Raw genomic sequence first — 27,952 nt, 5'->3', positions numbered from 1 at the left:
GCGAGCGTTCCAGAAACAAAACAAAACAAAACAAATGGCAGCCGAGCCGCAGCCTGTCACCCCGCTGAACCCCACCTGCCTGGGCCTGGTTCACGTCCTCCCCACCGTGTGAGTAGCTGTGGGAACACGTCGCGAGCATTGGGGTTCTACGAGTAGTCGATTATATCAAAGGCGGACAACGTGCAAAGCAAAACAAGCCCAGCACATTAGCTTTGAAGAGTCGAGATGCTGCTGCTGCTGTTGTGTAACATGGGTCCAGGGTAAGTGCGAGGAGGTTTCGGTTTCCTCTTTTTCCTCGCCTGGAGCTAACTCGCTGCCCCTTCTTCCAGTGACGCTCTCGAACGGACCGAAGAATGTCAAGCTCAGTGACAGTGGCAGTGGCAGTCGGTATCTTGTCGTTATCTTGACTTCACAGCCCGCTAGCTGGTTATCTAGCAGCGCCCACACCAACTAGCTTATGCCTGCGTTGTTGTCACTGTAATACTTAATACTTAAACCGCCATCCTATCCTGCCAGGCCTGCCTGGACGCAATGCCTGCTCAATGTGAATGTGATCTGAGACCTGTGAGGGGGTGACCTGAACAGACACTCAAAGATGGAGGCGGTGAGACCGAAGAAGGCAAAGTCCAAATCCACCTCAAAATCTCAGGTGAGGTTTTTCTTTTTTCTTTTTTTTTTTTCGTCCTCACAGATGAGGCTTAACTCATTACAGTGTCGATCGCTTGATCATGTGCTGTAGCTCCCATGACACAACTAGCGAAGATGTTGACAAACCAAGGAAAATTGATTTTTAGCAGCTGTTTTCTCTTGCGTGAACCCAGCTCCCACGGAAGCAGAGACAGGCGGAGGAAGGAAAAGGGTTCAAATCTCCCTCGGCCGTCTGCGATGAAGCTTCAACCTCTGATTTCACGGACATCCCCCTCAGTCTTCCATATCAGGAGACGGAGGAACAGCGCAAGGACCCTCTCCATCCCCTGACCACTGCAGAGCTGGACAAAAGGACAAATGTCCAACTCTCAGAAGAGCTGCAATGCTCCTCAACAGGGATTTCATCTGCCTCAGCCTTGGCAAAGAATCAGCAGTTGCCATTGATTATATCATCAGAAACATGTCATGCCACAGTACAGCCAGACTTTCGATCTGAGCCGGAGGCAGTTGAAAATAATGAGGGGATAGTAAAGGTGGATGAGACAAAGGTTATACAAGCACCAAGTAGAAATGTGGGGAGCACAAACCAGACCTTTACTCAACCGCTTGTATCATCCATGGTTGAGAGCCGGCCTGTCCCCAGTGCCCCTGCTCTCTATCCCTCTCTCCCCAGTCTGGAGGAGGGCCCTCTCATACATCTGCCCGGAGAAGTGCAGAGGAACTACAGAGAACCTGCAGTGTTGGCTCTGCCAGAGCAGGAGTCCTCTCCTCCCAGTCTGCGGCCTCTTGAGTCTATAGCTGATCTCTCTGTGAGCAGACTTTACCCCGAATTACTCAAGAGCACTCCAGAGATCGAGGTAACTCTTAACACTTTATGTACGGAGATATCAATTTGACTACTGTATGCTTTCAGTGATACTATAATCTTGAAATACATTTTATTGGTTGACATCATTTTGAAAAGGCTTGCCACAAGTATTCTCTAAACTGAAAATAGTAGCATATTATAAAATCATGACAGACATTTGTATGCACATATTACATTACATTTAGCAGACGCTTTTATCCAAAGCGACTTACAATTGTTCAATCACCGACGGACGCAGCCATCAGGAGTAATTAGGGGTTAAGTGTCTTGCTCAAGGACACTACAGCATGCTAGCAGGAGGAGCCTGGGATCGAACCAGCAACCTTTAGATCACTAGACCACCAGCTCTACCGCCTGAGCTACCATCCCCACATATTTGCTCTGATGCCCTGATTATTTAAGGAGAGTGTTACAAATAGAATAACATGCACAATTTTGTTGCGCTACAGGCCTTTTCACAGGAACAGCTTCGTGTCTGGGAACCAGCCGGGGGTGTGAGAGCGTGGCTGGAGGGTGTGGAGATGTGTGCAGCCCAGTTCTGTGCTCTGGCTCGACAAGAGAGCCATGAACTGACTGAACTGCTCCAGAACTACTGGCGCTGCCGCAGACAGCTGACCCAGTCCCACACACAGCTACACACACAGTCCTCTGACTGCAAGAGCACACAGAATCGTCTCTGGAGCTTCAGAGATGAACAGCTCACACTTCAGGTATTTATTTTAAGACAGACACTAGAGCGATTTACTTCAGAAACGTGAACAGCCTCCTGTCAGAGGTTGCTTTCCTCATCATTCCTCTCCTGCAGGGTGTCTGCGCGGACCAGTCCAAGGTGTGTGGCTACCACCGCTTCCAGCAGGCGGAGTTCAGTCAGAACGTTCTGGAGGAGCTGAGAAGACTGTTTGAAGCGCGAGTCGAACTGCTTAACCAGAAGGTGGCGCTGCATGCATACACTGCTCTTCTTTCACGGCTTCAGGTGGAATCCTACCTGTATTGTCTGTTAAAAGGTAAGAGAAGAAACATAATAATTTCAAATAATACTTGCCTCTTAGACTAACATGTATACTGCTCTAACAGCGATATTTCATACAGTATTTCGATTATACAGGATTCAGCCTGTAATGATCAATAGCTGCTTGCTTGTTTGTTTTGGACAGATTGCTGTGGTAGCCAAACACAGCCTTGCTCTCTTCAACCCCTAAAAGAGGCCATCAGTGTGTTGTTTAGCTTCACGCGGCGAGTCCTTGACGACACGCAGTTTCAGACAGATATCCATCACTGGCTTGAGAGACTGGTATTAAAACACACACACACACACACACACACACACACACACACACACACACACACACACACACACACACACACACAATATAACTCCCTCCCACTTACCTTGTTCTAATCGTCCAATTATCCTCCCTTCAATACCTAGGTGGCAGTATTTCTGAATGTGGGAGGGTCAGGAGAACACCTCTATTTGCTGTGCCATCTGCTGTGCTGTCCTGCTGAGTCGGGCAAGTGGGGAGCACCATTCCTTCAGGTTAGACACAGACCTTCATTCTCCAACATGGATGGAACTGAGTTTCACAGTGTTGACTGTCGTCTTGTCTGCTTTGATTCAGATTAAGGTTTTGGGGAGCAGCAGTGGAGTTCAACATTTCATGCAGGCTCTGGCAATCCTCATGTCTCCTGTTAGGTAAGGGAAGGAACAATTTTAATATTAGCTCAAATTTTTTGCACTTAGCCATTCACTGTGAACTCAATTCTTGTGAATCCATAATTTAACCCCAATTCTGCTATCCTAATTTGTAACCCTCGACCTATGTATCTTCACTCCCGCCTCAGACACAGAGCAGAATTCCTCAGCCATATGAAACCATGTGACAGCCGGAGCTCGACAACCTCTGGCGCCAATTCTGGCAACTGGACACTGGTAGATGAGGGCGGAGAGGAGGTAAGGGAAATAAAATATATTCAGGCAATGATGAATAATACACAAAAGCTCACAATACAATGAAGCTATGCCAAAATGTAAAATAAGAGGGGCAAAGAAGGCATATTAAATATTCTCGTTATTGACTGAACAGATTGTCATCTTCATTTGTCAGCCATGCTATATATGTCAACCATGGGGTATCTATTAGTTCTTGCAGTAATAAAGTTTTTGTCAATAAGCTTTATATGCTCTTGTGTTTAGGATGAGGATCCAGACAGCAGTTGGCTTCTCCTGTGTGAAGAGGACCTGATCTCCCTCCTATCCCAGTTCCCCTTCCAGCAGCTTTATTCTCACATGCTGGGGATAATTAAGAAAGGTCAGTAACTCGGTCTGTCCTACTGACTACCATTGCTTTAATCTGCCGTATCTGTGTTTACCGAGCATTCTGGTTCCAGGTGTGTACGAGCCTCAGGCATGCTCCAGTCAAAAGATGATGCGCGTCTTTGGTTTTGCCTCCGCACTCATTGAGGTTCTGGCCCTCGGCCTACAAACCTACAACAGTGCTAGATACAGGCAGTTAGTGAAACGCATCGGACACATGATAAGGTAAGTGCACATACAGACTGCAGCTATTCAGGGTACACTGCTGTCCTGCAACATACTGATCCATTTTTAATGTTGTATCTTGTTTGGCTCCCATCAGGATGACAGTTTGCTATGTCAGTGACCACTGGGCCCAGTATGTTAGTGTAACTGGTTCGGGGGAAGCCAGTTCTCATACACAATCACTATCCCTGGACAAGCTGCAGCTGGAGTACGACCACCTGTTTCTTAGAGCTGTCCTTCACGTTCTCAGGAACAAGAGGTGAAGTCTCATTTAGGATTTTCATTTTCTCGTGAGAAATGATCTGAATTGATTCCTTTCCGAGCCTAGTACTTTAAAAACACACACATTTATATAAATGTTACTGTGGTTGTGCCTCCCAGGTTGGGTATCTGGCTGTTCATGTCTGAGATGCCCTACGGGACTCTGTCCAGCTCTATGCTGTGGAAGGTCCTATATGTCATGCAGTGTGCTGAGACAGAAGGACCCGAGACACTCGGCTCTACAAATAACACACACGCCTGCCTGCAGGCCCTCAGAGGTACACACACTAACTCGCTCCAGGATAAACATGCAGACATATGTCACATACAGAGTTTCCCTTATAAAAAATTGGTGCCGGTGTTCAACGTCCAACGGCAAATTGGAGAAATTACCATCAAATATTTTGTGTGTTTATTGAGCTTTAAAAACAATTGATAGGCAGACTATCTAAAGAATGACAAAATCAAGGCCTGTAGATTTATAATGTTTTTTTATTGAAAAGTAGGCTACTTTTGCTTATACATTATATTCCAAATAAATTTTGTCTCGTCAATAGACTCACCTGCATAACGCTATTTTAAAAATAAACATATCTTTATTATGCTAGCCTTTGCCCGAACAAATGTTCGTTGGGGCAACATGTAAACACAAATAATTTCCTTCAGCTTTAGGCCTACATATTCTCAGATAAAATAAAACACAATAAAAATTATTTCTAAACAAACAAAAAATTACATGCCTATTTGGCTCATAACATTTTAATTACAGCGTGCTGCTGCCAAATTCAAATCAAACAATTTCCGTTTCCCCGGCTTTTTCTCAGATAAGATAGAATGTAAACTCTTTGAAAATAAACAAAACATTACATGGAGGCCAGTCGATTAATTTTAGTAAGTTGATTTTAGTAAGAGTGGAAAATTAGTGTGTGTAAATTCTGTTTCCTTCTCTTAAAATACTGGGTACTGAGAATTTTGCCCTGGCCCTGGCCTTGGCCTTGGTAACGGACACATACACTTCCAAATGTTCACCAGTTGGGATTATGATACCATATCCAGTCAGAAATGTAAATAACCTCATCCATCTGTTTAAAACAAAAATAATTGCAACTCGGTAGATAGAAGCACTCAAAGTTTATTATAAATATGACAAACGTCATATTAAATAATGATACATAACCCATTACCCAACAGGACAGAAGAAGTTGATATGAACTTGAATGAACGGGCGCACCAGGACAATAAAACACATACGTACATGTAGATGGTTGATTAATCTAAAATGTACACACAAAGGTAAAAACCAAAACAAAAAAACTTGACAAAGTGCAAACAAGATAATAAATAAAATAAACTGTAAATAAATGTATTTATGTAACACCTTGCAACTGCCCAACTCCCCTTGCAATGGCACTATGTTCGTGAGATGCATAGAGGGCAGAGGTGCTCTTCATCCAGTGCTGCACTCCTCACACAGCCATGGTGGTACCAGCTACCACACGTCACAGCCAATCTGAAAATTCGAAACGCACATTAAAGTTTAATATTATCAAGATTTGATGTAATTCTTTCATTATTCTGACCTAACTTTTGTTTCACTGCGGGTATTACTGCTAGAATGCTGTGTTTTGAACCAGTTTTGAAAGACTTTGTAGAGCGGCGTGACAACCTCTTCTTATGGTTAAATGTTCACAAAACCAAAGATGTGGCCATCGACTTGAGGAAACCCTCCCACTCAACCTTCCCAACTACAATCAAGGGATGACTTGTTGAGCCGGTTGAGTGTTACAAGTACCTGGAATAGAGACCCAGTAACGACACCGATGGTTTTATTTTACAAATCCTTTATTGAGTTTATTTTAACCTTTTTGTTTATTTCTTAGTATGGGAACTTTGCAGTGCAAAACAAAAATCAAAAGTAAAGTAGCCAGCAAAATAATTGCCACGCAGTGGCTTTCTTTAACAAATAAATATCTCCGACCACCTGAGAGGAATTAGTTCTTCTCCCCTCTGGGTGGAGATACAGGTCCCCCAGGGTTAAAAGCAATTGGTTTAAATATTGCACTGCTCAGCAGCACTTTATTATAGCTACCATTCCACTGGTTTGATACTGTTAGCGAACAGATACATAATTTGGTTGTTAGCCGTAACTGTTGTGATTAATATCCTATGTCCTCTTGTATGTTGTGTTTGTGTTTTTGCCCCCTACTGCAAGTCAGATTTCACCTCAAGGAATAAAGATCTGATTTGAACCGAACTGAACTGAAACAAGTAATGTCAGACTTGCTCATGACCCATGCGATTAATATCAGTGATAATTAAATACATTTTGTAAGCAACAAAGTATCGCTCAAAGTTATGAGAATTTCACATTTGTGATGGTCTTCCTGGCTTAAAAAAACAGGGGGATGCAAATTGCGCCAGGTGCAAAATCTGTTTTGTCAAATAATGCATCCACCTCATAAGTTACTTTTCACTTCACTTTGGGGTCAAATGTTGTTACAAGCTCATATTTTGGGCTGTTTTCATGTGACATTGAGCATTTAATACATCTAACACTTACCTGGTGTGAAAAAGGAGGGTAATGCAAAATTCGACAGCTCTAAAATCTCTTCCGCCAAATAAGACATCCACCTCTTAAGTTTCTTTTCAGAGACTATGGGGTCAAACACCATTACCAGCTCATATTTTGGGCTGTTTTGATGTGACATTGAGAATTTCATACATCTAACTCATCTGATAAAATACACATCAGCATCTAAAGTACAACTTGATTTCTCTATGAACCAAATGGTGTTATCGGCATATATTCTTTCCATTCGCGCTTGTTGAACGTTTCTATAAATTAACAAACTTGTGGACTTGAGCGAAATGATTGAGTCTATTTTATTTCGACATCAAGGAAATTATTTTCACCAGACATTATGACCAGACTGATTTAAATATGTCGGACAGATTTTCCCGGTCAAAAATTGGTAATTACCGGATAACAGAAACTCTGGTCACATTGTTGAGCTGCAAACTTTTACATAATGACTGATTTAGCTTCCCTGTTACACCATTAAAAGCTAATTGCAGTTTGTGGTGAAAAGGTTTCAAAGTTACTTTAAAAGCAACTTTAGTTGCACCCACTTTCCAAAAGAATCTCATCTTTTAATTTCTAATCCTGTTAATGTCCTTGCCTCTAATGGGTTGATAGTAAATAAGTAAATCTTTATTATATTATGCTTTTACAACATTTTTCACAAGTGGCAGAAAACAGAAACAATGGAAACAAAACATTTCAACAAAGTCGGCATGAAAACAAGGATAAAAATTCATAAAAGTAATAACTATACAAATTCAGAAAATACACACACAATGAAAAATAAGTACAAACAAACATATTTAAACAAAATGGACATGAAACAGATATACGATTTTATAAAAGGGGTAACGTATAGAAATGGGTTTCCAGGAGCCGCTTAAAACAATCAACAGATTCGGCTGAATAATGCATTAAATAATAAATCACTAAAAGGGCATCAATATGGGGTTATATGTGATTTTTGTTTTTTCCTCTCCCCACCATTGGCTCTTTGTCCCAGACCCAGAACACCAGGACAGGTTTGAGCGCTGGCTGGGCGAGGTGAACAGCTCAGACGGCATCGCCCTCCTCACTGCACTGGCACACATGGCCACTCCCACACAGCACTCAGACCCTGCGTTCATCACCACCATCACCCTGCTCATCTACCAGGTTAGACAGAAATACCCACTAAGATGTGAAGCTGTATTTGCCAGAAAATGTTGAAGAATCTAGGCAAAGCAGATTAATCTTTTAAGTGTGGTCAGTTATATATATTTGTCAAATTCTTTGGGACCATTCAGAAAGTTGGCTGCAGAAGCAATGTCTTGAACAGTGTTCTCTCCTAAACACTTCTATGCTACCTCCACCTTTTCTTTGACTGCTTTTTTCAATCTTTTAATTACACCCTTAAATTTTCATCTAGGTGTCTTACGTCAGCGTGGCTACCAGAGAGACTTACTCCAAGGTTGGTAGAGAGTTGCTCGCTGCCATAGCAACCACCCATCCTTATATCATCTCTGTGCTGCTGGAGAGGCTGAGAGAGACCATACACACAATAGGCATGGTGAGTACAGTTTTTTTTAATATATACCAATATCCATATGTGGAAACATTAGTAACTACAGTACACTTGAAAATAAAATCTGATGTTTCGAACATTTTGTGAGCGAGGCCTGTCAACCCTTGGATTTTTCCATGTGTGTCTATGCGTGTTAGGTTGCCTTGTATCTGTGCAAAGAGCTCCCGCTGTGCCTGTGGCAGCCGAGATCAGAGGAGGTGTGTGTGATCGGAGCCTGGCTGCACCAGCATCCCCTCTCTGCAGTGGAGAACCGTCTGGCCTGCGTCATACTGGAGGGGCTGAACTGGGGCTTCACACAGGTACCCAGTCCAACACAAATGTATCCTGTAACTCGTTGTGCTGTCAGATCTTTCACAACTTTTATTTTAATTTGTGAATCTCTTTTTTCAAGAAGCCCCTGGACAGGAAAGGCAGCACAGAAATTAAAAAGAGACTAAAACATCAACATAAAAGCAATTAGCAACTTGAGAATTCCTACTGAGACAGGTCACCAATTCTGTGACCAATTGTAAAACTTAAAAAAAAACACTCAAGTTACTGGTTTACTACCTCGTGGCCTTATTAGTGAGACCTTGAGACTGCTAAAACCTCGCTTTCCGAGCCTCGGGGCAGTTGTTTTACGTCTCAATTTCCATATCTCGATATATGATTATATCGTATGATTATATCGTTTTTAAATAGTACGTTGCCACGGTTGGAAGGGGCAAATTGACTGGCTTTCCATTCGCGCTTGTTGAACGTTTCTATAAATTAACAAACTTGTGGACTTGAGAGAAATGATTGAGTCTTTTTTATTTCGACATCAAGGAAATAATTTTCACCGGACATTATGACCAGAGAGATTTAAATATGTCGGACAGATTTTCCCCGTCAAAAATCGGTAATTACGGGATAACAGAAACTCATTGTTGAGCTGCAAACTTTTACATAATGACTGATTTAGCTTCCCTGTTACACCATTAAAAGCTAATTGCAGTTTGTGGTGAAAAGGTTTCAAAGTTACTTTAAAAGCAACTTTAGTTGCACCCACTTTCCAAAAGAATCTCATCTTTTAATTTCTAATCCTGTTAATGTCCTTGCCTCTAATGGTTTGATAGTAAATAAGTAAATCTTTATTATATTATGCTTTTACAACGTTTTTCACAAGTGGCAGAAAATAGAAACAATGGAAACAAAACATTTCAACAAAGTCGGCATGAAAACAAGGATAAAATTTCATAAAAGTATTAATTAATACAAATTCCGAAAATACACATACAATAAAAAAATAAGTACAAACAAACATATTTAAACAAAATGGACATGAAACATATATGATTTTATAAAAGGGGTAACGTATAGAAATGGGTTTCCAGGAGCGACTGAGACAGGTCACCAATTCTGTGACCAATTGTAAAACTGAAATAAAACACTCAATTTACTGGTTTACTACCTCGTGGCCTTATTAGTGAGACCTTGAGACTGCTAAAACCTCGCTTTCCGAGCCTCGGGGCAGTTATTTTATGTCTCAATCTCCATAGATTTTGGGTGTATATAAAATGACTGGTTCTCCATGCAGGACGGCTCCCTGGCGCTGCCCTCCTGCCTCCACAGCGACGTGGCTCTGCTGGTGGCCGAAGCATACCAGAAGTATCTGACGGACAAAACCAGCGGCCTCATATCGGAGGGAATCAAACAGGTACCACTTGGAAACCAACTAGCTCAAAGTATTTTCCTACAGCTTCTCCCTTTCGTTGACAGTCTCCTGTTCGGTTGTGTTGGCTCTCCTTTTCTTCCTCCCAGGTGTCCTACCTCGCCAGCGTTCTCCGTTTGGGGGTGTCTCCCGAAGCCTCCTTCAGTCAGTGGGCTTGGCAGCTGCTGCTGAGGCTAAAGCTCCACGCCAACGCCCAGAACCCCCAGGGAGCCTGGTCCGCCCCCAGCTCAGCCCCGAACCCTTCCCCGGAGCTCACGCACGCTCCCAGCATGCACTCTGTTCTCCGGGCCGTGAAGGCCGGCATTCCAATTGGCTGCTACCTGTCCATTGCCATGACAACCGTGGGACACAGGTTTTTACACTCAAACAAAATGCACTTTGTGTTCCACCATTGAATCTAAATAAAGTGAATTTAACCTGGATGCATTTCCCTCTCTGTACTTTTTATAGTTTGGAACTGTTTTGCACTGAGGGAGTCACGCTGTTGAAGACTCTGATTGAGTCTCGTCACCTGAGAGCTGCTGTGCATCTCCTAGACAACATTCTGCCTCCGACTTACCCTCTGAGCTTCTACCTGCTAAACAACACACAGTGAGGAGCCGCCCACAGCCTGTCTGTCAGCCCCGTCTGAAAAGACCAGAACAATGTGTCCGTACACAGCTGTGGGAGCTGAGTTGAGTCACGACCAACAATATGATTAACCACCCTGATTCCTTTCTTTCCTGACAGGTTTGTGGGCTGTATCCACTTGTTCCTGCAGTGTGACAGTGTTTGTCCACAAGGTGTGACACAGCAGGTCACCCACCGGGTAGCGCCACTCCTCACAGGCACTACCTACGGAGACAATGTCCGACTGCTCAACAGTGTCATACAGGTACATTCAAAAGGGCTTTTGCAGTCCAAGTTTTACGCAAGACTATCTAAAAGTCTGCAAAACTTTCAATTTCATTTTAAGTTCATTAACTTTACCAGCTGAACCACCATAAAAATAAATAAATAAAATAAAAATTGGAAACCCATGCACTAAAGCACCTTTGCGTCTCTTTCAGACTCACATGGTGGAGAGTTCCCAGCCCGGTCGCGTGGGTGTTGCAGTGGTTCTCGAGTTCTGGGTGGGGATTCTAACCCAGCAGAGCCTCTGGTACCGCGACAGGACCGTCCTGTTCCTCATGGATCAGATCTGCCGTGCAGCGTTCACACATCACCAGGAGGACTGTGTGCAGAAGCTGCTATACCAACAGCACAAGGTGCTGTCTCACTTTCTTACGGTAGAGTGTTATCAACATGGGAGACCTGTAATAGTGTAATAATATACATGCACCTTATGAGGAAGAGCCATTTATTGACATTGAACATAGGAACATAAAATTGGCCGGGCAGTTAATTTCCCTCAATCTTTCTGATGGAAAAACACATAAGTTGCTTTTTATTTGATGAAACATTGATCACATTGGCTTGAAATTACCTTGCCATTTAGATAAAAACATAATTATGTAATCTAACGATAAGTTAGATGAATTGCGGTGAGCTTCAGTAATTGCGGCTCTAGTCTGTATTGCTTCTAAAGTACCCAGATAATCAAAGTATCAGTCAGAATGTGACATTGAAAGTGACCCCAGTCAGCCTCTTTACCAGAAGAAAACAATGAAGGAGGTTGTAAAGAGTGTACTTTTAATCATTAAGGTGTTCATATTCATTCATTTTCCATTTAGATATGTGGATATTTTTAACTATTGTAAAAAAGATAATCAAAATAAATGACATTGTAGCAGTAATACAAATAAATTGTAGATGTAAAATTTGATTGAATCTGGATTCTCGATGAAGAAGACAGATGAAATGCGGACACTCTCTGCTCGACATGCACAGTAAGTGGATGGTAATGGATGTTCTCTGTCTCCATACTCACGCAGAATGCCTTGAGTTACCATGGAGAACGGGGTCTGCTCTCCTCACTGGTTGGCTGGATTTCAGGAAATGCCACACCCTCCTTTGTGGAGGGCCAATCCCTGACGGAAGAGGTGAGCATCCCCAGAGCAGAGCATGCTGCACTGGTGAATCTTTCTGGCCTAACGGGTGGTGTCTAACTTTGTCGGCAGGTGTGGTTCGCCTGGCTGGTGCTCAACATGGAGGGCATGTTTGAGGAGGATTCACAACTCAGACGCTGCGTAGAACACGAGCTCCTGTCAGAACCCAGCCTGTCCCCAGACCAGGCCCTGAAGGTACACAGGTGGAGAAATCATACAACACATCTACACAAGGTGCTCTTTTATACTGATATTAAAGGATATTATCATATCAAGTTTTAGTCCATTTACTAGGCAGCACACACATTTTACTTTACCCCTGACCATTTTTCCAATTATAAGTCACATTTTTACATATATTTTTTATGTATTCATTTGAACGATATGGCGAGAAACCATACCTTGAATTGATCTCCTGGTTCCGCGGACAACTGAACATTAATAAGAAAATGTTAAAAGGTGAGCTATCATCAGGAAAATGGTCGGCAGTAAAATGTGTCTGCTGATACCGGTATGGTTCTTTCAGGTTGATGAATTAGACCTAACTTCTTTTCATCAAATAGACAAATCTTAAGAAGTGGAGCTGGGTAATTGGTGCAGTTTGTAATGGCTACACTATACATGATGAAAACACAAAGTGCAGAAGAGAACAAAGAGAGCCTTAGATACTTTAACAAGATGCCATGCAGTCGATCTGTCAAAGAGTGTGTTTGGAGGGCTGATGGTGTTACTATCAACGTGTCTCTGTGTGAGCCAGAAGGCGCAGCAGCGGTTGAAGTTGCCCGTAGCTCCGTCTCTGCAGAGGCTGCAGGTGTACCGCTGGGCGTGCCAGGCTTTGGCCACGCCCCCCGATCACCCTATCCTCCCCCTCGTCTGGCAGAGGTTCTTACAGCTCTACCTCAGACAGCCTGGACCCGAGTACGGGTACGACACTCCTATACTGAATGAAAGCGTCACTGCCACGTCGCTCTAATTCAAAGTCGACTCAAGCCGCTGTTTGCGTCTCTCGTCCGCCAGGCTGCTAGCTGGAGGATGCATCGGCAGGAGGTTTTTTCATTCGTCCGCCCAGATATCTTTACTCGGCGAGCTGAGGCAGAGACTCCAGGAGGTGTCGGACTTTCACCACTCCGCCAGCCAGGCCCTCAGGGTCCCTCCTCGACACACCGCCACCTCAGACACCGCCAGCCAGGGAGACGAGAGCCCCGAAGCCCCGAAGCCCCCTTACCATACCTCCCCACAGCTGCACACAGAGCTGGTCAGGTAGGAGTTAGGGCTGTCACCATCATGACATTTTACATATAATTGGGATTAACAATTGAATTGTCTCTTTTTTTTATTTTCTGCCGCTATACCTAATACACAGGATCTATCTATTGACATTGAGCATAAAAAATAATGTAGACTCAACCCAACTGATGGAAATACACCTAATTCACATTCTATTTATTGCATCATTTCTGACATTGGCTCAAAATCAATTTTGTGAAATTATTGGGATCTGCTTAGATAATTGCAATCAATAGCAGTAGTAGGATTATTGGTTGATCAAGTAGTAACTGTTTTGTGCACCAAACTATAGTTCTTTTTTCCCTGGGTGTCAGGTGTCATGTGATCGATTTGTCTGCAGGTTGTTTGGTGTGTTTGCCGTGTGGCTGGACGACGAGACTCTTCAGAAACAGGAAGTGTACCTGCCCTCACTTCCTCAGCAGTACGACCCTCACCGACTGGCCCAGGTCATGCAGCAGCAGCGGGTGGGTTTCGGAAAGTTTGCACTGTGCTCAGGTTATGGGGTTTGTAAGCTCACTTCGGTGACACGCTGCCATGGTGCTAAACTAACAGAAGCGTGCTGTGCTTCTGTTGCTGTTGTGGGTCAGGAGCTGTGGTTGGAGTACGTGGACCAGGAGCGTGTGCAGTACGACCAGAGGGAGGTTCTGTCGCTGTGGGAGAAGGTGCAGAGTGAGCCCACCTTCCTCCAAAGCCAGCACCCTGGTTTCACTGACTACAGCAGCCTTCACACTGGTACAAAATGAATGCTCAACATTCCTTCCACCGTGAATGTAGCAATGCATAATTAAGGATCACAAATGAGTACACAGGAAACAAACGTATATGACCGATAATTTGCATCACTCTGATCCTGTTTCCAATATACAATATGGAGGACGCAACATGTATTTCACCCAAGAGAGATGAATTCTTTCTTGTGGTTTCATGATATTGATAAATCTTCTCACTGTGTGTGTGTGTGTGTGTGTGTGTGTGTGTGTGTGTGTGTGTGTGTGTGTGTGTGTGTGTGTGTGTGTGTGTGTGTGTGTGTGTGTGTGTGTGTGTGTGTGTGTGTGTGTGCGTGTGTGTACATGTGTAGCCAAGGAGCGAATCCTGTCCAACCTGCAGAAGCACCCGGTGCCTCGACCTGCTCCCGCAGTGCAACAGCATCGGCCTCCGGTGGCTGAAGTCCGAGACACCTGCCTCACTGACTCTAAAGCTGCTGCTGAGCTCCTGCAGCGGGACCTCAGCACCTTGCAGGAGCAGGCTAGGTACACACACACACACACACACACACATACGCACGCACGCACGCACGCACGCATGCACACATATAATCTTTATGTATCATAGCTGACAGATCACGCATGCTTAAACAGAAACATATCTGTTTTGCTGTGTGACATAAGGGTTGCAGTGGCACGGGAAGCCCAGCAGGTGGCAATGGAGCATGAACTGCTGGAGAGCCTTCCTCTGCTGTACAAGAACCGGCCAGAGCAAGTCTCCATGGCACTGGAGTGTAGGGGGAAAGGGGGACAGCCCTGCCAGGGAGCTGCAAACATCACTGTCACAGTACGACCACATACACTGTATACCAGTCACTCCAGTCATTTCAGGTAAACGGTTTGTTAATGAGTATGTTTGTGTGTGTGCGCCCATGTGCAGTGTGAGTGCGTCCAGAAACAGGAGGCGGTCCAGACTCAGATTGTGTCGCTGTGCAGCGACTTAAAGAAGCTCCAGGCTGATGCCATGGCCCCCCCTCCCCAAAGCCTGGCACAGGCCGCAGTGCACACTGAGAACTTCATCACGTCAGTATGCTCATATCTGGCCCTACAAATGCAACTGAAGCAGATTGATGTGAAGATGAATGTATTTCCAATAGTGCAAAAACAATGTTTTTCTTAGTCAGTAGTTGTTGGTCACCATTGTTTTTTTTTGTTTTGTGCACAGAGCTCTGGTGAATATGTACAAGGCTCAGAAGACCCCAGCAGTGCAGGGTGTAGGTGTGTTGGCTTTCTATCAGGTGGTTTCCTTTGTGTGTGAGGACACACTGCGTCACCCACCAACACGACAATACCTCTCCTCCTGTGTGGAGATGCTGGGCCAGGTAACAGTGATACAACAAACTTTGATTTCTGCACCAAATAAAGTTTTTATTGAAAAACTTTATTCACAAGATGAAGAGGAACTCTAGAATAGATGGTAGAATATTATCGTAATAAAATGTAATAGGTATACACTAGCAATAATTGCCATAAATTAACACTGTGTAGTATTATAATTTGTATAATATTGTTGGATAATAACTTTACTTCTACAACCAAACAATAGTCTGAACCTTGTTTTCACTTTCTTTCTTTATAGTGATTAAATAAACAAATTATATTAAATTAAACCATGTTTTTGTTGTTTGTACTGTATGCGTGTTTGCTTGCAGGTGTTCATCCAGGGAGCGACCGCAGAGTGTGGTCGTGTCCTGAAGACCATCCTGGAGCACAGGCGTCTGTGCCCCCTCATCTCCCCGTTCTTCACCCCCAACGCAGCGCCCAACCAGCTCGTCTCCCTCTACCAAGACGTGGTGACATCGCTGCACCCCGACAGCGCCGACGTCACCTTCATGCTGCTCACTAAGGTCATCCAGAGACACCCTGACGCAAACCTCATGATATGTATCTGTATAATATTACAGATGGACTGATGCTGAGTACCAATACATTCCATTACTTCCACTGATCAGTTTAGACTTGAGGCTGTTTGTTTTGGAGTCTGTTAGTCCAGGGGTGCCCACACTAGGGTATGCTGCCTTCTAAGGGTCCTTGAACAAATTGCAGTTGGTCTGCACCAATTATCATTATCATGTGTTTTTTGTTCTTTTTTACATGTTTTATCTGTTTTCCACAAAATAAATTTACTCCACGCCACTAATGATGGTGGGTTTTTGTGGCGAGGTTCCTTAAGCTTTGTCAGGTTAGGTTAAATGTTAAATCACACAGCAGTTTGTTATAGGAGGAAAGAGTATATTCCGCTTTTTTTTTTTGCTTTTTTTTTTTCGCAATTAGCACTATTTTATTAACATTTTGATAATGGCTCTTGGTATCAGATTTATATTTGTTACACTGATGCCAGTCCTATATAACGCTCTGTGCATCCTCTTCTTCACGTCTAATTTAGTTTGATCTGACCCACTGGCTGACTGAAGGCCACCCGGTGTTCTCTGAGAGGAGCCGTCTGCTGGAGCTGGTCCACGGAGCTCTGTGCGTCTGTGGCTGCGACCCCGAGCCGGACCTCCTCATTCCCTTCCACCTTTTCACCAAACACTGGACAATGCTTCTACGCCACCGTTTCCCAGACCACTACAGTGACTGTTTACGCCTTCTCATGACCAGTAAGCCCATCTGTATATCTGTGTGTGGTCAAGTGTTCAAGTGTAGGACAGCATAACTCATAAAACTCATTCCTGTAGCCCATGTTCATTTCTACAGTTTAGACCCACGGGGCTACTTGTGCACATGTTAAAAATGTTGTACATTCAAAGTACATGAATTCACTAATGCGTCTTCCATTTTTGAATTTGTTGGTCTGTCCTCCATATGCATGAACAAAGATCAGGTGATGTGATAATGAGGATTTCAAGTTATTAAATTTGTGTAGCTTTTGCACAAACCGGGCTGTTTTGTCCACTCACCAGGCTCCTCAGACCAGTTGCTGAGTCCAGAGTGTTGGAGGGTGACACTGCGAGTGCTGGGCTGCTTACCCCCATCCAGCAGCTCCAAGGTCAGAGCAGAACCAGCGACCAGCACTGCTGAGAGCCCCGGCCCTTCAACAGGACTCCTTGCCTCACCCTACAGAGCCCCCATCAGTCTCTCCCCACAGCAGGTAACACAATATCAAGCTGATAAAGCTGCTTGATGTTATGTGTAGTGTTCTTAAACTAAAAATAATAGAATCTTTTATAATATTTAATTGTAGTTTCCAGTGGGGGAATACTTTGGGGAAATACTTATGTACTCATACTGATGATATTTTAGGGTTGACAACTGCTGATTTGATTTGACGTTTACACACAATAAATATTTGATGGTTATAGTTGGAAATATACATTACATTTATTACTAATGTAAATATTATGATAAAGCAGGTAGAGTCGTTCATTAGAACAGAATGAAGTTCAGAACATTTGATTGATTTACTGTAATGCAACCTTAAAGACCACATTTAACTATATTGCAATATTATAATAAATCCCAGAGGCTATCCAGTCTGATATCACAACTTCAATATTACAACATTATATTTCCTGGCCCTAGTATCATGACCACCACCTGTCTTGTAATTGTTTTGCTCATAGGTGGATGAGACAGTCGACTGGCTGAGTGAGTATTTCCTGCGCAGTCGTCTCAGTAAGACCGACCTCCGCAGCTTCGGCCTGTACACAGCCTGGACGCCCTACGTCAGTGAGGTTGTTACTTTCTGGGGCCATCTTGTTGGATGTCTGGTTAACGTGCAGCTCAGCGGCGCTGCCAGGGAGCCGGTCAGCAGCTCTAAAACACAAAAAGGTAAAGTCTCACACGCTGCAATGGGCGACTCATGATGTAACCTGAGGAAGACTTCGGAATCGGATTAGGCTTCAGGAAAAAAGTGTTTTTTCCATGTACTCTCTTGTGATGAAAACGGTTTGTCTGCTTCACTTGTCCAGCCCTGCAGGACCTGCACAGTAAAATTGTGAATTTGTTTAAGCCTTGGATCTTCCCCCTGGACACAGGCGATGCCAGGTAAGCGTGGGTCAGTTGTGCTTAGTCCGTGCACACTGTGTTTATTAAGACATAACCTATGTTTCTGCTGAGAGCATCGCCCACCATTTTGATGCCCTGCTCCCCTTTTACAGTAACCCCAGGTGTTACCCCTGGCTCGAGACTGATGCTGCTACTGCAGGATGTCTAGTCGGCCTGTACTCCCAACTCACCGACACGCTGCACCATAAATTTAGAGGTGGGTTCCCTCCTTGAATGTTATTACTCCCTGAATGGATGTTGTTTAGGGCTGACACCAAGTCTGGGTGCATATTTGAGATGTTTGACAGAATGACTGTCATCCACCAGTTGTAGGAGGCTGCCAACTTTATCAAAACCAAAAACTTCTTGATGAGTTTTTTCGCTTTTTACCTCTAATAAGTTAAATGGGACATCATGAGGTACCGTAATTAGCGACAAGATGGTGTGAAATGATCATCACCGGTTAGTTAATCCAATACAGACACCTTGAAAATGTTGAATACATATACTTATTGAGAATTTGTTAAGCAATATAATTTAGATTACTAACATTTAACTTGATATGTTTTCGTCAGTCAATTATTTCGTCAATCGATTCCCCCTGTACTTGCCATTTGTTGTACTATTTGACTTGTATTGAGCATTGACATATGTGGATGTGCCACAGATCGACTGCTCCCCACTCAGCGCGGTGCTCTGTGGCTATGCCTCATGACATACTGTGAGAGCTGCACTGCTCCTCGTACCCCCGAGCACCTGCTCTACCTGTACCACACGCAGCTCCGTGGGCTGCCCTGGATCCACCTGCAGCCCGACACGCAGCTCATGGAGCAGCTCTTTAAAGTAAGACACCGTGACCTCCTGATCCCACTAACACACAATGCTGACATAGACTTGCAATCCACAACAAAAACATGTAAATGGACTGAGCTGTTTCTCAATAATGGACATTGAAATAAATACTATTTAAGCATTGTCACGCTATTTAAATGAGACGTGGATTGTACAGGTGTTTAGCCCTGTGTGACAACACAGGGCTAAACAATAAAGAATGCATGCATGTGCTGTACAAAAAATAAATATTTGAAGCCTCTAGAGGCCTAAAAATAATAATTCTACAACATTGAAATATTATAAATTTAAATGTCCTATATTATACTCCTTTTCAACAAGTTCAAATAGGTCTCTGAGGTTCCCCCAAAATATGTCTTTTAAGTTTTCCTGAAAATACCACTCACCAGATTATGCATTCCAGCCATTCTAACATACATCTCTACCCCTCCTGTTCTTAACGGCCTGTTTCTGTGCGTGCTGCTTTAAATGCAAACGAGCTGCAGCTCCCCACGCACCACTCAGTTTGTGACTGTCTGTGTGTGGAGTGGGTGGGTGGGGAGGTTGGTGGGCCGGGGGGAGCTCTCTATATGAACTTGTTATGCACGGGGCTTTCTTTGTTTAATTCAGTTAGGAATAATACAAAAAAAAAAAAAAACACACCATGTTAATGGTTCTATTTTGTTCTTACTGACCGCCAGAGGCAGTGTTTCACGCTGGATTTATCCACCTCGCACATGCGCGGTCAAGGATTTTAAATTAACAAAGTGTGGCCCCCTGTGCCCAGGTACCGTCCCTATATAATCACATGGGACCCAGGGCTCTGTTCCTTCAGATCTTCTCGTGTAGCAGGAAGAAACGTAGAAAAAACAACTTTTTCTCGTTCTGTGAGGAGCTTACGGTCTAAACTTTGAAATTAAGAGCTTTGCACACTCATGCAGTGTGGGGTCTCATCACTGATCCTTCGTCTCCCGGAGGCTGAACCCTACAGTTTGACTGCACGTACTGTTACAGAAACTAGCAACACCACAGGGCTTCAGTATCCCTAGTTTTTGTGTAGTGTTCAAACGAGCGCATCCACTCTGGTTGTCCGCACCACGGATGCGTCAAGGTCAGGCTGGGGAGCTGTCTGGCAGCACAGGGCTGTTGGAGGTTAATGGGACGGCCCGCAGAGGTCAGAACATATAAATGTACTCTAGCACCGAGCAGTGTCCTTGCCTCTCAAACGCGTCCCTGGCCGGACAGCTTCCTCTATGCCTTCCCACCCAGCCCGCTGATCCTGGAAACGTTACACAAAGTGCGTCAGTGCAGCCACAGAGTGCTGCTAGTGGCCCCGGACTGGCTGGGAAGGCCGTGGTTTCCGATTCTTTACCGTCTCCTCGAGGCCTGGTGCCTTCCCAGGAGACTGGACCTCTCCCAATTGCGAGGTCATATCTGGCACCCAAACCCAGGCCAGCTGCAGTTGTGGGTTTGGCCCCTGAGGAGCCGGAACCACTGCAGGATGCCTATAACCAGGGTGTAGTCGAAATCATCCCAAACTCCAAAACACCATCCACCAGGTCACTCTATGTGTGCCAATGGAGGATTTTTTCCGACTGGTGTGCGTCAGTCGGAAGATCCAGAGCGCTGTTCGATGCCCATAATACTACGCTTCCTGCAGTCCCAGAAAAGGTCACCCTCTTATTCAGCAGCCATCTCTTCACAGCATGTTAAGGTGGACAACCAACCAGTAGGGTCACATGTGTTGGTCGCAAGATTCCTAAAAGGAGCCCGACGCTTGCAGCATACGAGAGCCGTAAGGGTTCACTCATGAGACTTGCCCCTGGTGCTAGAGGCCCTCTCGCTGTCTTCCTTTGAGCCATTGGAAGGTGCTGAGTTCAAGAGGCTGTCAGCCAAGAAGGATTTTCCTTTGGCTTTTCTTTTGTGTCATCAACCAAAACTTGTGTACGCTGGAAGTCAGATGGGTCAGGAGTTAAGCCTGTTGCCCAACCCATCATTATCCCAAAGAGGCTTCGCCCCTTCCACATGAACCAAATCATTGAATTGGCTGCGAGCAGGCAGGACTCTCTTGTCCAGTTAGAGCACTTGGAGCTTATGTTGGCGCGAGGGCAGACATTCGCCGGACAGCCCACTTATTTGTTTGTTATGGCGGGTGTAAGGAGGGTTCTACACTGTGTAAGCAGACTGTAACATTGGATTGTGGATGCGATATCCCCGGTGTACAGTATTAAGGGATGTCCTCCTCCCGCTGGCGTTAGGGGCCACTCTATCAGAAGTGCAGCCACATCGTGGGCAGCCCTGAAGGGCGTGTGCCGTTGAAAGACATCTGCGCCGCAGCTACTTGGGCATCCCCTGACCCGTTTGCCAGATACTTCCGGATCAACATCGCCACTCCCATAGGAGCGGCGGTTCTACAGGGCCATCAACAGATTAAGTGAGGGATGGTGGTTCCCCATGACCTCTTGGTGTCAGTCATCCAGTGTGAAACACTGCCTCTGGCGATCTAAGATTCAAGATTCAAGAGGTTTATTTGTCACGTACATATCAATACGTTCATACATATCTGTAGTGAAATGTCTTTGCAACGCACCCGGAGATTAGTCCTCTACCGTGAGTTCAGGCACCTGGAGAGACGCCGGCACGGTTATGTATATGGGATAGGCTATTTGTACAGAAATGTGCAATAAAGTTGCATGTGAATAAAAATGAATGAAGAATAAAATAGAATGAGAGTTATGTATGTAACTAAGGTTCTATGTGATTCCCATGTGATTATATAGGGGCGGCACCCAGGCACGGCAGGTCACATGTGACTTTGTTGATATAAAACTGTGGACTGCGCATGCAGGAGGTGGAAAAATTCAATGTGAAACACGCAAAACTACGCACAGCAGAGAGGATATGGCTCTGATTGTGCGGCACAGCCTACCGTCAATGTCACCACCAACCTTTTAGAAAGGTTGAAAAATACGGGAGATTTGCGGGAAAACATTTAAACAGGAGAACAGTGGGAAAGAAGTGTGAAATACAGGAGAATCCCAGGAAAAACACGAGGGTTGACAGGTATACCTCAGCTATTAGCGTTCGCTAGTGCTAAACGGCAAAAGAAATACGCAGCACAATTATTTTTTAATTACTTACATTTCCCTCGTCTGTAGTTTTGTGATTAATTATTAATTCCTCTTTCTTTTAAAATAGTTGTGCTGGTCTGTGCAGCCAACAACAGAGCAGTTCCCATGCTTAGCTCTTAGCTTGGACATAATGCGAACGGGTCCGGCACTAGGCTTCTCAAGCCGTGGGTGGAGTTACTCGGGGGGGGGGGCGGTTCTAATTCTAATGAGCCCCCACCGACGTAGGAGCGGGAGGCAAATGTGAACAGCTCGTTGAATCACGTTTTCTAAAATAGGGAGCCCACAAAAAACTGGCTGGGTTGTTTCATTTCTTGGGCTGCCCCCTTGAAAGTCGACGAGTCGAATCATCAGTCGGAAACCCGTCAGCCGACGGAGATTCTTCAAGTCGAGTGGTCGTTTTTTCTTTCGTTTGTTGTCAGTCAGTGTGCATTACAAAAACAGGGTGAAACGGAAACTTACAAAATGCACAGGGATGTCATTTCAAAGGGTGCGGCATGCGCCCAGATGGCGTAGAGCACCACGGAGAGCTGTGCCCCGTTCCTCCGAATAAAACAACTAAAAACTGTGTGGGGACGGGACACGACTCGTAGACTCGTTAAGATTATTTTCTGCACATAACGCACAGGGAGGCGGCGATCGGCGAGGGAGCCATGGAGAAAGTGTCCCCATTACGCACGCTTTCATTCCATACCCACATGTTTCTTTCCATAAGAAGCCGGGCCGCCGCCCCTGCCAACAAATAGTCCAACCTTCGCATTGAACAGCCCAATCCGATTCAACTGACAAAGTTCTGAGTCGGGTACAGCCCTTCGTCCTTCACAGTTTGTGTTGGTAGGCCCATCAGACACACAAATGTATGTGCACAAGAACTGGAACTGTGAGTTTTTCATAATATGGGACCTTTTAAATAATTATTACATCATTAAATAGATTTGTTTTAATGTATTGTATGCTCTGAAAACCTTTATGTACCTACCATGGAAATGGAACCGATTCAGACACGTAGTTCACCGCTAATAGGTACATGAAAAAAAAGTGGGGCCCAAGATTGAGGTTTGATTTATGGGATCTTTGAGGAAAGGTGGCTTGGTAACCCCTGCTCTAAACCCAACCTACTTATTATTAAGTTGGATTGGGTTAGTTCTGAGATGGTGACTGTGATGTTTTGTTCAGGTGGAGAGAGAAAGCCCGAAGAGCTGCTTCCTGTTCCTGGGAGAGCTCCTTTGTGAGGTCAACTGGTTCAGCGTCCTGAGCGACCACTTTAAAACGCAGCCTGCGGCGTCGGTGTATCCCACCCTGCCCAGCGGGGCCACCCAGAAGGACGCGCACACCATGCTGGTCTACCTGCTTTACATGCTGGTGTTTCTCACGAAAGAGGAGCAGCTTCTCAGTCATCCGGCAAGTTCAACAACTGATTTATTTTCATGGGTCGAGTAAGTTGTTTCCGTTAAAAGAATCCCTTCGTAATTGTTCCCCGTGCTTCACCCGACCTTAAGGACTCCCCGCTGCTCAGTTTGTTGGTGCAGTCCTCCTCCCTGCCCTGGCACAATGTGGACCTCTCGTCATACCAGGGCATTTTGGGGTATGTTGGCACACACTATCCTGCGTCCCTGCTGCTCAGCACCGACTCGGCCCTGCCACTGCTGCTCAAGTCACTGCGCAGCGCCGCCGGGCTCCAGCCCCTCCCCCACGGAGCGCCACACAGGGTGAGGACAACGTGTTTTTACAGGACTAGTGGCCTTCTATCAGCCTGCCTTCCAACGCATGACAGCACAAAGTTTAACCATAGATTGAATTAAGAAATGGACATGGCGTCCGTGACGTTACCCGTTGGTTTCGGAAGAGTGGATTTGAAGCTTTGCGTTTGGGTTTACGCTCACCGCCATCTTAGCAGGACGGAGCCAGAGCCTGGTAGATTTCAGCGGCGGGGCGGAGCCTTGTCATGCCGGTGGGGCAACTGAAACCACAACATAATCAGAGGAAGGAAGAGACACCTTGAACCATGAATGAGAGACCTGTCAATCAAGTTGACGGCCCAAGATATTTACTTCTTAAAGCCTTAATATCTTCTTAATGGAAGAATCATTGTTACGAATCACAACCCAGACACCCATTAAAAGAAGCAGACGTAGATATTGAGACCCTAAAATTGTGTGTGTGGGGGGGGGGGGGGGATTTATTGAATATATTTATGGGGAGAAGATTTTTTTTTTTTCCCATTGACTTTTATCGAGTCTGAGCAGCGTTTTCTGGAGCAGCATTGAGTGGACATAAGTGAGTGGAGCTTAACTGCAGTTTAAAGCGCTGTAGGCTTCGACGCCCCGCCGCGACGTTCCCGTTTGAGTTAAATTTGCTGCTCTGTACGCCCCCTTCCCTTTCCTTTACCGTCTCCTCTGTCAGCCTCCTGTCTCTGTCTCTGTGTATCAGGAGGACACGCTGAAGGCCGGGGCGTGTGTGTGCTGGACGGTCCAGTCTCTGGTGACTCTGGAGCAGGGGGGAAGCATCAACCTGAACAGCCTGGAAACCCAGTTGGAGATGCTGCTAGAGAGCATTGTATTCTTCAACCCTCCAGGTGAACATCCGCAGCAGCGTTAGCCAACAGCCGTCTGTCGCTCGTTACTTCCTTTAACTTATCTCTCCCCCCTCCCGTCCCCGCCCTCCGGCTCCGCAGAGTTGGGTTTGGAGCAGAGGCACATGGCGTTCTGCAGGCTGTTCAGCGACGCGCTGGCTCTACTGAACAGAGTGGGCGTGTCCACGGGCGAAGCCCTGGCCGCCCGTGTCATTTCCTGGCTGGACAGGAAGGGGAGGGGGTTTCCGATCCTCCCCCTCCTCACGGCGTGCTCCCGGTGTCTCGCTTCGGTGCGTCACATGGCGCGCATCATGGAGGCCTCCATCACGGCGTACTTCAATCACGGTACTCCACCTAAATTGAGTCCACTGGAAATGATTTTAAATAAAGATATTGATCAGTAAGTTGGTCTGTTAAACACGGTCTTATGAGGGCGCGAATGTTTTTTATTTTACTTTCCACTTTTTTGTCCCTTCGTCAGCCGAGAAGGAGTCGGTAGGTTGGGGTCCTGTGCTGGCGTCTCTCCAGGTGCCTGAACTCACGGTAGAGGACTTCCTGACCGAGAGCCAATCCGGAGGCAGCTTTCTGACCCTGTACGCCTTCATCCTGCAGCGGCTCAACACAGAACACACAGCAGCCAATGACAGGAGGACACTGGCTCTGCTCAACGCGTGGTCCAGTCAGGTCTTCCCGAGGTCTGTCCCGCCAGGTTTAAACGCCTCGCTCCCTTAGGCTTTCACTCGCTCTGTCATTTTGCTTCGAACTTCCATTTTAAAGGAGAGAGGGGAGTCTGGGAGATAACAGTCGCAAAACCTTTTTTGGTTGTGTTTCCTGCATCCAGTAGTCCAGCTGACGAGGCCAAGCTGTTCCTGTGGTGGCACAAGGCCTTGGTCCTGTCTACGGAGCAGCTCCAGCCCCAGGCGGGTCAGGGGGAAGTCCTGGGTGTGGTCCTAGGTCTCCTGCGGCTCCAAACCAGGCTTTCCCAGCTGGGAGAAGAGAGGCTGAACTCGGGGCTGCTCGGCGCCATCGGCCTGGGGAGGAAATCGCCAGTTTCTAATAGGTGAAGTGAAATCTGTGTTGTTTTCATGAATTAATGCTTGTTTCATTAAAGGTCTATTCACGTATTGTGCGTGCGTGTGTGTGTGTGTGTGTGTGTGTGTGTGGGTTTGTGGGTTTGTGGGTTTGCGTGTGTTTGTGTCCAGGTTCAGGGTGGTGGTGCGTTCCATGGCGGCTTTTCTTTCAGTCCAGGTGGCGTCAGAGACTCAGCTGCGTCTCCAGCCCACCACCGACCTGGAGCTCTCCGCTAAAGCCCAGCAGGTACACTAATCGCATTTTCGTACTTTATGTGATGCGTTTAAACTGCGTGCGTCGTATGAAATGCTTTTTTTTTTGTTTGTTTGTTTGTTTGTTTTAGGTGTTGGGAGTGTTGGAGGCCCTGCCCACCAGTAAGCAGTATGCTGAACTACATGACTCTGTGAATAAGGCGGTTCAGTTCATCCGCTATCCCGGGCACTGCCTGAAAGATGGGCCCAGACTCCTGGCCCTGCTGAGCAACCTCCTCTACCCCGACCTCAGATACCTGCACATCATCCGTTGATCCCTGAGGCTCCAATTTCCAGCATGGCTGGCGGACGTTCGCTGTCACTCCCGCTGGGGCTTGGGGGTGGGGGTGTTTTTCTTCTGAGGCGAAAGAGTGACAATCCATATCTTCCCTTTCCTGACATTATGCTGGAGCGCAAAGATACAGTCAGTACAACTGGAATTGGATTTGGTAAATAGCCAAACAAAGAGAAGATTGTACTACAATATGTCCTTTTGACTAGTCAAAAGAAAAAGAAATGTTAGCGTCTGACCTCCCCTCCCAACATGCAATTTAACCTCTTAAATGTTTAATGCCTTTTATTAACAGTTGCCTTTTGATTTTAAAATTCTTTGAACATCTGTTCTCATGTTTTTGATTTAAATTGATTTTGCACATAATTTATTTGTTATTATGGAATCGGTCCAAAGGAAATAACTCACGGAGGGTGGAGTTGATAGATCTATCACAGACGCCTGGTTAGGCTCATTGGCTGATAGAACTCTCGACAGTAGCTTTAAATATGATGGAGCTCTCTAGTGCAATGATGGCCAACTCTTAGAAATATAAATATATAAATAATATCTGCTTGAATGAAATAGACACATTGTATTTGGAAAAAGATAAGTGAACCACATTTTATGTATTGCCAAAAGTGCTGATGTTTATTCCGCCAAAGAGATATTATTCATATCTTAACCCTTCAAAAGACAAAAACACCATATCAGAAACCTGCTTAACTGTTTTATAATTATAAAAACATTCTCTGCTTTGCATAATTGTTGTCACATTTCGGAAAAGGATTTGCACTGGTTGTGTAAGTGCTACTTTGCATACAACATTATTGTTTTCTTAGAAAGTTGCAAAGTGACTTGACAGTAGATATACTGTGTCCTGTTGTTGCTGAGGCACACAATCCGGTGATTCTTACTGACCCATCAGTACATTGTTGGAAGTTTGGATATATTAATTTTATATTTATACAATGATGACGTCACCCAGGTGATTTCTTTATTTTCAATCCCGTTGCCATTTTAGCATGTCTGTCAATCTGTACCATCTTAATAGCAATCCTGCAGCAGTAGCAGCATAGTCTGCCTTATTGCTCGTGTTATGTGGTGACTGTGTTAAGGCAATAAGCATTTTTCTCTGAGTCAGTCTTTAGGAATGGCTCTCGTGGGGGCTGCTGCAGGAGGGATCCAGCCAGCAGGCTCCATGGGACGCTCACCATTCTTCTCTGCACTGCAAAGTAAATGTCTCATGCCGTTGTTTTATTAAGCAGACGCTTGAGTAAATATAGCTTGTCACAATGCCGCACAGATTAACAAGGGTCCCCCACATTACATATTTTGGTTGTTAACATCGCCGGCGTTTGTGCACTACAGCAGCTTCCAGAACAGAGTTGGCCTGCGATCTGCATTCTCTGTGCACCGTTCTACAAACAAAGCACCTGGAATAAAAGTTCCCCTCATTATGAACCTCTTATTAAAGGCAATCAGTGTCTGCTTTTTAATATATTTTCCTCTCTGGATCATTTTGCCTGTCTCCGTTCATGGGAGACCGGTGTGTGGGCAAAGTTACGAACCATTGTGTTCTTTCGGCAGAGCTGTGTGTCATTCTCTA

The 27,952-nt window shown here is 45.2% G+C and overlaps 1 protein-coding gene across 1 annotated transcript; it reads left to right on the top strand.

The window, feature by feature from the left end:
• epg5 (ectopic P-granules autophagy protein 5 homolog (C. elegans)) lies at positions 1-27,802 on the top strand. The gene is made up of 46 exons (XM_080004458.1): positions 1-108; positions 517-649; positions 822-1,505; positions 1,966-2,226; positions 2,322-2,520; positions 2,671-2,807; positions 2,946-3,053; positions 3,136-3,209; positions 3,359-3,467; positions 3,711-3,825; positions 3,905-4,055; positions 4,153-4,314; positions 4,437-4,594; positions 7,901-8,052; positions 8,306-8,446; positions 8,599-8,760; positions 10,020-10,139; positions 10,244-10,506; positions 10,605-10,745; positions 10,884-11,028; positions 11,204-11,401; positions 12,068-12,175; positions 12,254-12,376; positions 12,939-13,105; positions 13,199-13,441; positions 13,809-13,932; positions 14,056-14,200; positions 14,547-14,718; positions 14,857-15,019; positions 15,113-15,255; positions 15,398-15,554; positions 15,885-16,079; positions 16,619-16,832; positions 17,136-17,323; positions 17,796-18,003; positions 18,144-18,219; positions 18,333-18,436; positions 18,887-19,062; positions 23,355-23,579; positions 23,678-23,887; positions 24,609-24,753; positions 24,853-25,095; positions 25,232-25,445; positions 25,592-25,810; positions 25,953-26,067; positions 26,165-27,802. The coding sequence occupies exons 2-46, from the start codon at positions 596-598 to the stop codon at positions 26,345-26,347; spliced, it is 7,794 nt and encodes a 2,597-aa protein (XP_079860584.1). The 5' UTR covers positions 1-108; positions 517-595; the 3' UTR covers positions 26,348-27,802.
• The last annotated feature ends 150 nt before the right edge of the window (positions 27,803-27,952 follow it).

This window comes from Zeus faber (genome assembly GCF_960531495.2).
Source record: "Zeus faber genome assembly, chromosome: 7".
In the NCBI taxonomy this organism is placed as follows: Eukaryota; Metazoa; Chordata; class Actinopteri; order Zeiformes; family Zeidae; genus Zeus; species Zeus faber.
This window is presented reverse-complemented; position numbering and strand designations above follow the sequence as displayed.

Excerpts from the sequence above, each read along its gene's own strand:
- epg5 (XM_080004458.1), top strand. The coding sequence starts at position 596 with ATGGAGGCGGTGAGACCGAAGAAGGCAAAGTCCAAATCCACCTCAAAA. Across the intron at positions 13,442-13,808 it reads CTGCACACAGAGCTGGTCAG|GTTGTTTGGTGTGTTTGCCG; the intron begins GTAGGAGTTAGG and ends ATTTGTCTGCAG. Across the intron at positions 18,220-18,332 it reads CTGGACACAGGCGATGCCAG|TAACCCCAGGTGTTACCCCT; the intron begins GTAAGCGTGGGT and ends CCCCTTTTACAG.